Genomic DNA, 16,030 nt, shown 5'->3' with positions numbered 1-16,030 from the left:
ATTTTTGAGAGCAGTAGTCTTCCCTCTTCCCTTAGTAATTAGGCATACATAACTGTACTATTATTTGAAATTTATTAAATAGCACAGTTTGCTAGAATATTAACAAAACATACAAAAGACATTGTTCTTACTTTAGAACCTTTATTCTAGGAATTACTTATATATTGATGGAATTTATTTATTCGCTCTGTTATAGTCTATCTGATGTGAGTATCAGAAACTCATTAATCACTTCTGCACATCCTGAGTTTAAGGCTGAGTCATTACTACGTGTTAATCAGTTGAGAATGATTTTGAAGGGTCACAGCTAGAGGGGAAAATGTTCTTTGGAAAAGAGGTTGATTTTCTTGCTTTTGAAAAATAGAGAAATTGTTGGTCCCATCTCATTCCTTTGATTTAAAAGAAATCTATTAGTTGCCAAATTCCATGCTGTGACATGAAAGGCAGGAAGATTTTAAGATCTGATTAGGATCAGTCTGACTTATACATAAAACCAGTCCTATGTCCGACCATCACCAACAATTTAACTAGAAAAAATTGAGGTCTAGGATATGAGATAATCTCATTTTAGCAGCCACTTAGTGACCTTTTTTATGAAAGAACTATTTTCTTTTAAGTGAAAAGTTAACTAAATTTTCCTCTTAATTTCTTCTCTACTTTGAAAAGATACAGGAAGCCTTTTAGCAACATATAGCAGATCATCAGAGTATAGATTGAACCAAATTGAAAATGTATAATAAAAGTAATTTTACAATTCTTTCCTGATATAAAATAAAATGTATTATTTTAGGGAGAATTATTGCATTATTGTTCTTGTAATAGATATGGAATGGGGAAAATTGTATTTAATGCAAGTGATTCAACTTTTTAGGGACAATTCCAACTTCATCATATTGTTTCTTGATTCAAAAGGAATTTCCTAGAAGATTAAAACTAAAATATGATGCCACAGTCCCTGCCAAACTGATGAAAATCAACAATTAAGTAAATGTAAAATTTTTAATTGCACAAAAGTGGCTACTGTTTTCATTGAGCAAGACAAAAAACTTTATTGGATCTTTTAAGACAGAGCTAGAAAATGGCATTTTTCAAAAATTTTCAGCAAACTCTACCTTCAGTGTCTTCTCTGGTTGACACAATTAGTAGTGCAGTAGAAGATCTGAGCTGTGCTGTAGGAGATCTGACCAGTGCTGTTGGAGAGGTCAGTTATAGCCTAACTGACTCAGTTGCTGAACAGGTAACAAGTATGATAAATGGCTTTTGCACCGAAGATGATACTTTTCAAACAGATGATACAGTTATCCTTCCTAAGGAAGAAAATGCCATAGTACCGCAGAGCTCAATAGATAACAATTTCCAGAAAACAGCACCTGTGTTAGAACATAAAACAAAACAAACACAGTTTTGTAGTTCTTCAGTTTCTCCCAAGAAAGATCAAGATCTGCATCAGGAAAGATTATTAGGACATGTTAAAGATAAACAACAAAACCAACCAAAATATAAAGAAACTAATAATGCTGGTGATTTTCTTTTGAAAGCAGACTTCATTGAAAATGGGGTGTCAGAGCTTAATCAGGACATATGTCAAGAACCAGTGAGTGTGGACAGAAATACAAAAGTTGGGCTTAAAAACTCAATGGATGGTAAGAAACATTTGAAGGAGGCAAAATTGAAAGAAATGAATGGAAATCAGAAGAATAACTTTGGAAATAAATTCACGCAGGAACAAAAAAATATCACAGATAGTTACAAAAGAGAAGAATGTACTAAATCTAAACATATATCTTTGGAAAATAGCAAAAATAATAAAGATGTTTCTTTTTCTCAAGAGAATAAAAACAGACATAATGAATTAGAGGTATCTGCTGATTTGAAGAAAGTAGGAAAGCATGTTAAAGAAGCAAAAGGAAGTCAGAATTCAAGAAATGAAAAGTCTTCAAAAGATATGTTGAACATTAATAAGCATACAGCACAGAAATCCATTATAAAAAAAGATATAGCATCATCAAATAAGTCAAAGAATCAACTCCAGGAAATAGTTAAACACAAGTCATCAGTAATTGGTTTGGGGGATTCCAAAGAACTTCATCAGATAAATACATTGCAGTGTTCCAAGGTGAAAGTAGAAGTAAAAACAAAGAAAAATGAAGCCATTTTTGCTAATAAAGGACAATCAAAAAATAAAGTTGAAAAATATACTGAGAAGGTACCAGAAAAAGGTGAGGTACTTTGACATTGGTTTGGGTGATCAAATTTCCTTCTCACTTTTCCAAATTTCTCCAAATTTCTCATCTTGCCTCTATGTATTTTTAACTGTTTTAAGACTGATCTGAATTTTCCTGTTGAGTAGCATTTTCTTTTCATCCTTGATATTTATCAAAATATTTTTAACATTCATTTTTTTTAAAAAATTGAGTTCCAGATTCTTTCCTTCACATCCTTTCCCCCTTTTTGAGAAGGCAAGCAATTTGATATCCATTATACATATGAAGTCATGCAAAACACATTTCCATATTAGCCATGTTACAGAATAAGACACAAACAAAATAAAACAATAAAAATAAAGTAAAAAAAATATGCTTCATTGAGTAGCATTTTTAATAAGCATTAACTTTCATCTCATATCTGTTACAAATATATTAATGTTATTTTGAGCATTATAAAAAAAGGACCTAGGCTTGTTTCCTAACTTTTCAGTAGGTATAACTTTTCAAAATTTTACTTTATTCTTTAACTAATAATTTCTATCTCTTGTGAATTTAATTTTTTCTTTCCTTTATCTTTATAAATGTATCAAGTCATTTTTATACTTGAGCATTCCATAAACGTTTAGTGATTGCCTACTCTGTGCAAGGTTACTAGGTACTGGGTGGAGTACAAAGATGAATAGACACAAGTCCTGTCCCTAACAACATTACAATATAGTGCTGATCTTGGTCAGAATTATTCAGAAACTATGTTTAGTGTAAAAATTTCTTTAGTCAAATAAAAACATATATATATATATATTTTTGCCAATTAATATATTCAAAACCATGTAGTTCACTCATTTAGCCATATATTGAGGAAGTTTTATGGTTCATGTTTGGTAGAAATACATGAAGCTTTCCCTCAAACCCCAAGTTGAAAGTAGTTTCTTTCTCATCTGACTTTATAGAATTTCCAACTGTTATATATTTATTTTATTACATTTACATGTAATTTTGTTACATTTATCTGTACTTACTGATTATTTTCCCACTAGAATATAATTCCCTTAAATGTTTTGTAGTACTTGCCTGCATTTAACCTTTATACTTTTTTTTGCATTATAGTTATTTGTGTATGTATCGTTCCCTGATGATAAAAAAAATTGTAAGTTTGTTGAGAGCAGGGCTTGTGTCATATCTGTTTTTGTATTTTGGCTTCATATCTCACCTCATTTTCTAGCTTTATAATACTGGGCAGGTCATGTAAACTCAGCTTTAGTTTCCTTCTATGTTTCTGGGGATAATAATTTGCACCTCCCAGGAAGGTTGTGATGATTAAATGAGACACTGTGGGTAAAGAGCTTCCTAACCTTAAAATTATTATCATTGTTAGCTTTTAAAATTATGAATATCCATAGCACAAAGTGGTGCTTAATCATTTGCCTTGCATATAGTAGGTTCTTAATAAATGTTTATTGAACTTTTAAATATGATTCTAAAGTGAAACACTGGTTGCTAAAATAGTACAAACCCATTTAACTAAGAAGGAATTCCAGATCTAGAGGAATAGATTTACTTTTAGAGAATGTTCTTACAGTAGTTTCCTGAATTTAAAATTTTGTATGGTTTAGTTTGAAGTCCATGGCTAATTTCAGCAGCCTTAAGATTATTGCTTAAAGTGGAAAAAAAAAAGAAACTGGAATGTCTGGGTTTCATTTCAGTTGGAGAATTAAGGAAATGGGATGCTTTATCCCATAGCATTAGTAACACATATACAGTTAACAAAAAGCACAGATTTTGGTTAATTGTATTGGAAGGCAATGCACCAAAAAAAGAAAACTCCAGTGTACCTTGTGTGTGCTGAATAATTTTTTAACCTGCTATTTGCTGCCTGGCAGCTATTTTACTTGTATTATCCTGATAGGCCTAACATTTAGGACTGGTATAGAGTTCTTAAGAGATCATGTTGCTGATGTGAAAGTTATAAAAGATGGTAACCCTAGATAATTAAACCAACTAGGGTGGTTTTAGGTCCATGAAATGAGAATAAGATGATATCTCACCCTACTCTAAGCACTATAATTTCCTGAAAAATGCTATAATCAGAATTTTTAGTATAGTAAATAGGAACTAAAGCAATCTTTTTTGGTATGAATTTTTTTAATGTGAAATCTGCCTTCATATTTAAAAAATTGATGTTTCTAAAAAGTACTTAAATTCAGGATAAATCAAAGTGCTTTCATTAATTTGTGACCCTTTTTACATGGAAGTTATAATTTTCTACCACCATTTGTTCAAAATAGATAATACATACATGGATAAAGATCAGCATGGTTCATCCTCTGAAAGTGAAGATGAAGCACTGGGTAAATACCATGAAGCATTGTCCAGGACACACAATTCCAGGCTGTCAATAGCAGGTGGAAGACAAAAGAATTATGTTTGGGAGACCAGACAAAAATATAGTCCTCTGTCTGCAGAGTATGATGGATATAGTAGTGAAGCATCAATAGATGAAGGTAAGATGGAAATTTTTTTCAATGAATTGAATGTAGTTTTATAATTTGCAATGTGTATTATAGGAGTATATAGGTTTTCCCTAAATTCTTAGGCAGTTCTTTGTGGACCATAAAAAAGATGAGAAATAATTTGACATTTCTTTCTTTATTTTTATTTTTTCACTAGTCAATATTTATTTTCTTTCCCTCTTAACCTTGGTAACATATGCATGTGAAAATTCCATATTGGCCATGTCTGAAAATGCTTGCTGGTGCCAATGTATGATGTTAATATGATATCAGAATCCATACTACATAGTGATTTCTAGTTAGTTTTTGGTATATTTGTGAGCCATTTAGGAACCATTTATGGATGTCAAATCTAAGTAGATGCTTTTAAAATAGGTTACTTTAATTATAATATAGGGCACTAGTATCAAAGTCTTGAAATGTCTAGTTGGTTGATAGCTAAGTAATACTTGTGACACAATTCTATTAGGTGATCAAGTAGCTATTGTATGGTGAGCTAACATCAGAAAATTACATGTAGTGAATAATTTAAGAGATTTTCCCTCCAGGGCTTTCTCAGAGAGTCCTGCATCAGCACTCGATCTAGGGCACCTATCTCTAGCCTCTTTGTCCAGGGTCATCCCAATGACCCTATGAGGACTGGATTAGCTCTGATCCAGTGTTTCTTAAACTGTGGGTCATGACCCCATGTGGGGTTGTGAAAAATTTGGCAGCAGTAAAAGATTTCTGGACATGCCGTGACCAAAAATTAATTAAAAATCAAACGTGTAATGAATCTGAGGTGTTTCTGGCAGCACTTGCCTATGTTGCATCATTCAGCTTCACTGCAGCCTTCGTTCTGAACACAAAGCATGCGCACTTTGCACTGTGTGTGCCTTCAGGCCGTGCACCACCACCAAATGCTGTTGAAACATGAAAAGGAGTCATGAGTAGAAAAAAGTTTAAGAAGCCCTGATCTAGACCGTCCACCTCCCAGTTATTCCTGGACCAGAATCACCTCAGATTGCCAACCCCTGCCTCCTGTATGGACTTCCCTTAGTCATATCTTTGCCTAACCTTTTCTGCTCTGAGGTGGCCTCCTGGGCCTCACAGGATACATTACTACCTGCTATTAGTCTAAACTTAACAGAAAGGCTGTGAACAGAAAGGTCTAATCATCTCCCTCCCTCAAGAGACCTCTCTCTAAGCATTGGTAATCTGCCTGAATTCATATCTAGTGGTTAGCATACTCCTGTCCTTTATATTCTCCCCCTTCCAGTGATTCTGAACCCCTTGCTGTCATTGTACAAAAGTTATCCCCCATGACCCATTTCCTTAATCCTAATCCCTTAACCCTCACCCCACCCGTACAATGTCCCATTCCATATCTGCCTGTCTTGCCCATTGTGCTCTCTTTCTATAATTAATAAACTTGACATCATCATAAGCTTTTTGCTTTTTTACTTTCTCCCTCTTCTGAATCTCACTAAGATGTAGCTCCCTCTCATTGACATTTTGTCCCTGACCACCCTTTCTAGTATTGTTTGCACTTAACTCACTGGATGTGGTGGGGAAGTAAGAATACTTCTTGTTCCCCATTGCCATTTCTAAACTTTCTACCACTGTCACTCAGTAGCCTTTCCTCCTTTAAGGATCGTTCAATCCATATGTATTGCCTCATCAAGATTCTGGTTGTTCTTATCTACTGACCCCCCAGAACATTCTCTTTCATTTTCAGTATATCTTAACTCCTGCCTTTATACTAGGGAACTTCAGCATACATATTGATACTCCCTCAAATACTCTAAAATCTCAGTTCTTAGTCTACTTAGTTCCTATAACCTATGCTTCCATTTTATGCCAGCCACACACAGAGATGGTCATACTCCTGATCTTGCCATCATGCAATGTTCTATTTCCATGTCATGAATTCTGAAGTGTCTTGATCTGATCATAGTCTTTTATCATTCCATCTTTCCCTCTGCCTTACCCTACCCTTAACCGTTTTCTGCATCTTTATGACAATTTCCAATCCCACTACTCCTTAGTTCTTTCATAGGCCATCACTCCTTCACTGGCTACATTTTCCTCCCTTCCTTTTCTCAATCCCTTGATGAATCAGTTCAACCATTCATTATCACTTATGCTTGAAACTCTTGACCACTTGTCCTGTTGACCTTGACCACTTGCCAAAATCCAACCTTGAATTACTTCTGTTATCTGCCACCTTTGTTTGCTTCTATACACAAACAGAGATGGAAAAAAATCACAAAGTGTGTGATTGGAAGTCCATTACAAATTTATGAATCTCAACTGAGCCCTCTCTGCAGAAGGCAATTTTTTATAGGTGATTTGCTATCCCTCTCAGCACAGAGGCTATTCTAAATCTTTTCATCCCTCTTCAAGTCTCTCATGTCACTTCTTTCCTAGCTCTCCCAGCTTTGGACCTTCTCTAATACTTCACTGAAAAATCTGAGGCCATTTGAAGTCCTTTTCCCTTCTTCTCGTGTCTGGCAGTATAATATTTGAATGTGAGGAACAAAGCTACAATATTTACATGATTTATTAGAGCTTTTATAGATGGCTATGATCTTATCAATGAGGGTATCCACACCAACAATTCAAATCACACTTCCTGTGCTCATCCTCTATGACTCTTGACCATTTCTTCCTAATGTAATTCCTCCATAGAAGTTCTATCTGGAAATTATAGTATGATACTACTGGAATGGAAGAGTCTTTTTGTTATCCCTCAGTTTGTTATATGATTGTTCTGCCTTCTACATCTCTTTTTTTATATCTTTTACACAATTTCTTGCACACAATTCTTTGAAGGTAATAAGCTTATGCCTACCACGTATATCTCCATTGACCTTTGTGTAACCTGTAATTTTGATTCTTTAGAAATTGGGTATTCCATGATTCACAGCCATATGGTATCACCATAAAAAGTTTTTATTTGTATTTATGTATATATATGTATCTATGCATATGCACATACATATGCATATATAGATATATAATGATGATGGATGGCTGATTTTTCTGATTACATAGCTTGAAATTACAGGAAATGTTTATTTCTCATTTGTAAGATAGAAATCTGAATCTGTGTTACAGATAGTCTGAAAAAATTAGAAAACATCGTAGTATGTCTGATTATTATGTTTTTCTCCTCTAGGTGGCCATATTAATCTTTGTTAGAATAAGCTGGAGAAGCAGGATAGCATCTAAATACTTTTCTTAATCCAGGAAAAACTAATGAACATTTAACCTGATTTGTGAGATTGCTTTTGTACCACATTTCCATCTTATTCCCTCTGGCCTTTTCTTTAAAGCTTAGGCTTCTTTTCTTTTTGTTATTTCTTAATTTTCACATGATAGGTTTTAGCTCTCTCATTTAAGAGGTTAAATAAGTTTTACTCTGAGATAAAGTTCACATTGATACTTTACATTTTTATATTAGTTAGGATAGATCAAAATATTCTTATGCAAAGAATAAATTTAGTATACTGTCTTAATTTGGCTACTCTATTGCTACAGCTTCAAGTTTTTGCTTCAAGTTCTAGTTGAAATGCTAGTGGAAGAGGAAGAAAAAGCTGCCATCATCATCATCATCATCACTGCTGCCATCTCTACCACCTCTGGGTTAGGCCCTGATGGAGGCCCCCTATTCACAAAATACTCAGTATTTATGAGGTGATTGCTGGAGAGACAATCTCTATGGCTGTGATATTATTGGTATTACATAATATTATGGATATTATGTAACTTATTTATGGAGGCATAGCTATGGATTACTAAAGATATATGATATGCTCTTGAGGGAGTTAATTCAATGTTCCATTATCAAAAAGAATTTTTTCATCAGTTATGCCCCAGGGTACAGCACATATATATTGACACCTGTTAGTTCCTTTCCTTATGATTATAGTAATAGCCTGATACTGTTTAACTTTTATACTTAAAAAAATCAAGCTGTTTAAAGTTATTTTTTAACTTAAAAGTCATAAATGTTGATTTTAAATATTTTTTCATAAAAAATGGCATATTTTGTATTTGATATAACTATGAAATTTAAGGGCCTTATAAATATACTTACCTCACTAATTCAAGTATCTGAATCAGTACTCCATCCACTGACTCAAATTTCATTCCTTTCCTTGTGTTTTTGTTTCTGTGGTCAAAACATCATTAGCTGGCATCAAAACTTCAGTTCAGGATTCTCTGTTACTTAAGCTGGTCCTCAGAAAAGACATAGAACCTGCCATTAAGCCTTTATTTGAAGACTTTTAGCTTGATAAAAATCTTCCAGAATTTGAGCTCTCCTGGCAATAGCCTTCAAAAACATAGGATTCTCTCCATACCAAAATGAAACATTGAAGTAGTACTTGAGTGGTATACTTTATGAGTACAGTCCTATTAAATCTTATAAGTTATCATGAGTTAAGTAGGTACAAATAATTTTGTCCATTTTTTAGATGGACTAAGACACAAAGGTTTAATGACTTGCCATAGGTTAAGCTACTTAGTGAAAGTTAGATCATACTAAAATTATGTTAAAGGATTGAAATCATATAAGCGAAATAGAATTGGGTTAAATTTTGCTTTGATTTTATCTTTTATCGATAAACTTTTCTCCTGTGGAAAAATCCCTAGAATGTTATTTTTTAATAATAAACATACAAGAAAATTGAGCATTTTTATAGGTTGGAGGATATTTCCTCCTTAGGAAATTACCTAATGAGCTCAGCTTTCCAACCCAGGAAAGCCTTTAGTAAGAGGATAGAACGTCCTGAAACAAACAGTACATTCCAATGAAACCAACACTGTAGCCTTTTTTCAAAAATATTTATCAGTGTGATTGATTATCTTTAGGACTAGGAGTGGCTATGGTAATCTCTAAACACTTCTGCTCAGGAAACCAGTTAATGCTAGATTATGTTGTTTGGGAGTTATTAGGCTGTTTGAAAGTGATTCAGGGAAAGTTACACATTGATACCTTAAAGGGTACAAAACAGTATCCTTTTTCATTCATTTGAGCTAGCATATAGTCATTTGGGTAGGATTAATATATGATTGCAAATTTCATCATATAATTCATTCAGTTTCAACAAATAGGAAAAAGTCATGGTGGCTACTTGGCTAAAAGATATGGTCTCCAAAACAGGGCTTCTTAAACTTTTTCCACTTGTGATCCCTTAGCATTTCTTAAACTGTGGGTCACAACCCTAAGAAGTACAGTCCTAAAGGATGTGATAATACGGCAGGTGGGAGAGCTGGTGGCCTCACTCACATTGTACTCTTTAGTCACCCATGGGCTTAGGATGAATTTGATAGTGCACATAAAAACAAGATCAAAATCTTGTAAGGCCATAAGCATCCTTTGAGTAGTGTCTTGGACTGTGGCTTGTCCTGTTATCACTGCATAAATGCTGAGTTTTCTGCAATGTCATCAAGATGGTCCATCAGAGTCCAACCTGGTTGTTACTGGTGCTTTTTTCCCTTTGGCAGCAACATCTTAAGTAATACTTGAGGCAAGGCTTTTAGCTGCTAATACACTTGAGTAGTCTTATTTGGAAGAAAAATAATACAGTGTTAAGGATAATTTCCACACAGTGTCACACTCAGAGTTCCAATAGGTTAGATTATACCATGGGATGAAGACCATAAAGGGAAACACAAAAAGGCTGGAATGCCCCAAATCTAATTTCTTTATCCTGTATTTTCTCTCACCCTCACTCCACATATCCATTCAGATGCCAAATCTTGTCATTTCTATCTCTACAGCATCTTTTACATCCAACCCCTCCTCTTCATTTACATAGCTGCCCTACTTACCACCTAACCATCCATCTCTTCTTGTTTGAACTGTTGAAGCAGTCTTCTAACTACTTTTCCTGCCTCTCTTTCTTCCCCTCTCCAAACTATCCCACAGCTTCCAAACTGATTCGTGCCAAAGTGCAAATCTGACCATGTCAGCCCACAACTCAGTAAGCTCCAATGGTTCCCTATTACATCTAGAATAAAATGTAAACTCTGCCCACAGCCTTAGCTGACTGTTCTACAGTGGTCTTTAACCAGACAGAGTCACACTCTCATCTTAGCTCAGTTCCCTTCTAGCTCTAAATATGTATTCCTGTGATCATGTGGTTTCCTGAGGCCCTCGGATTAAACTCTCTTTGTCTAGCCACTCTGCCTATGAACTATCAAAGACTGGTAAAATCAGAGTTGACAGAAGTCTGTATCTCATTAGTTTTTAAACTTTAATTTATGTAGACAAGTGAATAAAAACTCATAGTGTTTTTATTTATTTATAAAGTATGTTCCTTATATCAATTCTGGGAGATGGTTAGTACAAATATTATCATCTCTATTTTTCAAATAAGGAAACTGAGTAGAGGAGTTAGGTTCCTTGCTCACACAACTATCACACAATCAAGATTCCAATCTAGGTCTTCTGACTCCATATCCAGTACCTCACCTAGGAATGAATGAGCTAATGAATGAATACATGAATATTAAAGTATTTATCGAAAGTACTTTGTACCCAGCATGGTGCTCAGTGCTGGGGATACAGATATAGAAGAGGGAGTCCCTTCCATCCTGGAATTTTCATTCCAGTATAAGTGAACCAGAGCATATAGAGGAGTAGAGGCTAGAGATCGGAGAAGTTGCAAGGATGGTAAGTGTGGCTGTAAGGCAATTGAATGATGTCATCCCAAAGGCAATAGTAGTTTTTATTGACATGATTCCTGTTCCTAGAGCAGGAGTTGGAAAACAAGTGTGAAGGGACAGACAGGAAGATGGCATGGCCAATTGGCTGGGATGAGCTAGATACAATAAGCTTTCCTTGGGGCCCCAAAGCAAAAGATGGAAATCAGGTTGAAGAAGAACAGGACCGAGTTGCCGCAAAGCTGAAAAATGACAGGAAGATTAAACTGGCAACCAAAGTATTTTGGTGAAAACAATTTAAAATTGTTTGCAGATTCTTAGTAACCAACATGTTTTAGCAAGAAGGACTTTTTGAAGATGTTGGGTGAAATCATTTTGAAAAGATTCTAAAAACACAGTTTCTAGAAAGGCCTAAAACAGTTTGTACTCCATAGCTGCAAAACTCACTGTGGTAGACTCTGTTTTAGAAATGTGTGAAGAGTGAAGATGATTCTGGTGGAAGTGATATACTTGGCCCTTTAAAAGAATACCATCCCAGACATGTTGAGTGTAATATTGTGGTATTTTAAAACACCTCTCAGCATTGTATTTTACAATGTGTTAAAATGCTTTAAAGAAACTTTGGGGTAGCATTAGGGTTGGTTAAAGTAATTTTGCCAAGTTAATTTTAGATAGCCTGGTTAGGGGACATGCTTTATGTAAAAAGATTGCACCTAAATATCAAAGGTTTTTTTCAGATCCTGGTATTTGGTTTTCTGAGACCAAGATAACTTTGTTCTCTCAATTATTTGTTCTCATATCTGGAAATCTTTCAGTAAAACTATTTCATGTACTTTTTTTTTTATTTATTAGCACTAACATAAATCAACTCTTCATGATCCTTGGAAATAAGTAACAAGAATATCCTAAATAAATTAGAACTACAAATAATCTTGACATCTTACATAAACTAATGAATTCCATATTTTCTCATACCAAACATTTAACAGACTTATTAGAGTATGACAAAATAACCCTCTGTCCTCTCAAGTAGAAAGCACCAAAAAGTCATCTGGAGGGAGGAGTAGAATATGAAAGGATGTAAATAATTAACTGATAAAAAATAAATTCTAAATAATAGAGTTGACTGTCACTATGAACCATATTTTTAAGGATAAAGTGTCCAGTTATACCTCACCTAAATTTAGATTGTACTTTCTGGTTTTTTAGCTTTTTTTTTTTAACACAAAGAACTTATTTTATTGAGATCTTTTATAAGCTAAGTTCTAAATATCTTATCAATCAAGTAAATATTGGTGCCCATGAATTACATAAACTCTTTGAAAAAAATAGGAAAAGAAAGGGTTCTACCAAATTCCTTCTGTGACACAACTATGGTCTTGATACCTAAATCGAAGAGAATTAAAACAAGGAAAGAAAACTATAGACTAACTTCCTTAATATGAATATTGATGCAAAAATTTAAATAAACATTAGCAAGGGGACTAAGCAACATAACCAGGCTGGTTTTTTTTTTTTTTACCAGGAATGCAGAGCTGGTTCATTATTAGGAAAACTATAAATGTAACTGACCATGTTAATAAGAAAAATTCTGATTATGTCATTTGATACAGAAAAAAACTTTTGACGAGATACAACATCCATTCTTGTTAAAAACACCAGAATGGAAATGAATAAATGCAGCTTTCCTTTAAATGGGAAATAGTATCTATATAAAACCAAGAGCCAGCATTATCTGTAATGGGAATAAGTCAGAGGCCTTTCCGATAAAATCAAGTGAAAACAAGGGTATCGGTAATCACCATTTCTATTCATTATAGTGCTGTAAATGCTAGGTAGTAATAAGACCAGAAAAAAGACATTGAAAGAATAAACAGACAAAGAGGAAGTAAAATGAACACTTTTTTTTGCAGATGATAGGATGGTTTAGTTAGAGAACCCTAGAGAGGCAACTAAAAAACTAATTGAAACAATTAACATCTTCAGAAAAGTTACAGTACATAAACTAAACACATACACACAAATCATCAGCATTTTTATACTACGAACATAGTCCAGCGGAAAGAGATAGGAAGAAAAATTCCTTTTAAAATAACTACAGATAGGGGCAGCTAGGGGGCGCAGTGGTTAGAACACCAACCCTGAAGTCAGGAGGACCTGAATTCAAAGCCGGCCTCAGACCAAACACTTGACACTTACTAGCTGTGTGACCCTGGACAAGTCACTTAACCCCAATTGCCTTAAAAAAAAAAAAAACTACAGATAGTATAAAATACTTGGGAGTCTACCTGACAAGACACACATGGGTATTATGTAAACACAAGTACAAGACACTCTTTACACAAATAAAGATCTAAATAATTGGAGAAATATTAGTTGCTAATGGATAGGCTGAGCCAGTATAATTAAAATGACAGTACTACCTAAACGAATTTAATTCTCCAGTGCCATACCAATCAAGCTATGAAAGAGTACTTTGTAGAACTAGAACAAGTAATAATAATGTTCATCTGGAGGAACACAAGTAATAAAAAATTCATCTGGAAAAACAAAAGGTTAAGACTATCAAGAGAATTAATGAAAAAGTGGAAAGGAAGGAGGCCTAGCAATATCAAATCTCCAAGTATACTACAAAGTCATAATCATCAAAACATTTTGGTGCTAGATAAGAAATATATTGATTGGTAGAATACATTAGATATACAATTTACAGAAGCAAATGAGCACAGTAGCTTAGTGTTTGATAAATCCAAAGATCCCAGCTAATGGAGTAAGAACAAAAACTGCTGGGAAAACTGGAAAGCAGTCTAGCAGAAATTAGGTATAAACTAGTAACTGACACTGTATATGTCAAGTCACATTCTAGATGGGTAAACATAAAGGGTAACATCATAAGTAAATTAGAGGAGCATGGAAGAAATGCTTTTCAAAACTATGATAGAGGATGACTTCATGACTGAACAAGAGATAGAGAGTTCATAGGAGGTAAAATGGACAATTATGATTACATAAAATTAAAGTTTTTGAACAAACAATACCAGTATAGTCAAAATTAGAGAAGCAGAAAATTGGGAAAGTTTTTTTAATCAAAACAATAACATTTCTTTCAAAATAGTGCTAAATGCAGAACAAGTGCTTTTCCTAAACAAATTAGATGCTCTATTTTTCTTTAATAAATATATTGAATAACCTGAATCTAGCTGATTTTCAAGTTCATTTAATATTAATCAATGCACACATAAACACTATATGTCAGGCACTGTGCTAGCTGCTGGAGATAAAAACAGAACAAAATATGAAATAGTCCTTAAAGAAGCTTAATTACATTTGAATTAATCCATTTTATCAAATGTATTTTCAAATGCATTTGAATTGATACATTTTTATGATATGAATAGTCTTTTTGCTGGCTTCTTATAGAAACATATCTAGTTTGTCTTTGACTCTTCATTATGGGTCATTAAAAAACACATCCCATCTATGACATGCTGCTGCTTTTTTTTTAGTCTATTTCATACAATAATACAAACTTAAACCAAACAGAATACAAAGACAAACAATAATCCAACCAGTATTTTGAATCTTTGAAGGAAGGGTACCCTCTTCTATGAAGTGAAGTCTTTGAAGAAAGCCTCCTGTAGCAATGTGATGTCTTTGAAGTAATAGCAAACATACATTAATAAACAAAGAGAGTTTTCACTTAGTTATATTTTTATTTAAGTATCCAGCAGTTCTGCCTAGATTTTGATTTAGGCTGACATTTAGAAGCACTGTTACTTTCTTTTGTGTTTCCTGATAAATAACTAAGTAGAATCTATGTTTATGGAATCACATTAAGTATTACTTATATGGTGACCTAATATGGTGTTATAACAACAAATTTTCTGTTTGCAAGCTTTTGGGGAATTTAGTACTATATAAACTAAATAATATTTCTTATGAGGTAATTGCTTTAAAATCTTTTCTTGGTGTCTTATTATATTTGATTATATTTAAATTAGTCCTTATATATTTGGTAAAATATAAATATCAACAAAACTGTAGCAATTTTGTTAAATAAACCCAATAGGCAAATGTAGGTTGACTGAACTCTGAAAAAAATATATATATTTTTAATCTGAATCTGTGATTTCAGTGATATAAGCATCTCTCAGTGAGAAACTTGCTCTACCAACTCAGATCAGTATCTTCTCTGCAACATAGTCTTAAATGATTGTTTGTGGTACTGACAGTTTAAGTGATGTGCCCAGGACTGCATAGCTATTATTTATTAGAGGCAGTACTGAGACTCAAGTCTTCCTAACTCCAAGGACAGCTCTCAGTCCACTACACCACATTACCTCTCACCCTTGAAAGTGTAATTTTTTGGTATTTAAAAAAAACTTTTTACTCTGAAAAGATATTATAAAGAATTATGCAAATGATTTATCTTTTTGTAAAAACAATAGACAATAGAACATGTCTTTTCAGACTTTTGTTTGGTAGAAGTATCTGGCATCTAAGTATCAAAATTCTTGCAGAAACTAAATAGTATTATGTATCTGCCTGCTTTATTTTCTTTGTTTTGTTTGATCAAAGCACTTGAATTTATTTCTTATATCTTCAACTGGAAGGTAATTAAGTCTCCCCCTGGTAAGACCTATACCACTTGGTTGCCTC

The 16,030-nt window shown here is 33.7% G+C and overlaps 1 protein-coding gene across 3 annotated transcripts in view; it reads left to right on the top strand.

The window, feature by feature from the left end:
* The window catches only part of SYT14 (synaptotagmin 14), a 170,856-nt gene that overhangs the window by 762 nt on the left and 154,064 nt on the right, over window positions 1-16,030 (top strand). For all 3 annotated transcript variants that reach the window (XM_027871729.1, XM_027871728.1, XM_027871731.1), the window contains exon 2: window positions 4,493-4,708. In XM_027871729.1, the coding sequence (XP_027727530.1) occupies window positions 4,493-4,708 (216 nt within the window). The remainder of the gene's footprint in view (window positions 1-4,492; window positions 4,709-16,030) is intronic.

The sequence above is a fragment of the Vombatus ursinus genome, unplaced genomic scaffold (assembly GCF_900497805.2).
Source record: "Vombatus ursinus unplaced genomic scaffold, bare-nosed wombat genome assembly UNPS02014798.1, whole genome shotgun sequence".
NCBI lineage: Eukaryota > Metazoa > Chordata > Mammalia > Diprotodontia > Vombatidae > Vombatus > Vombatus ursinus.
The sequence above is the reverse complement of the archived record's forward strand: the minus strand, read 5'-3'. Positions and strand labels throughout refer to the sequence as shown.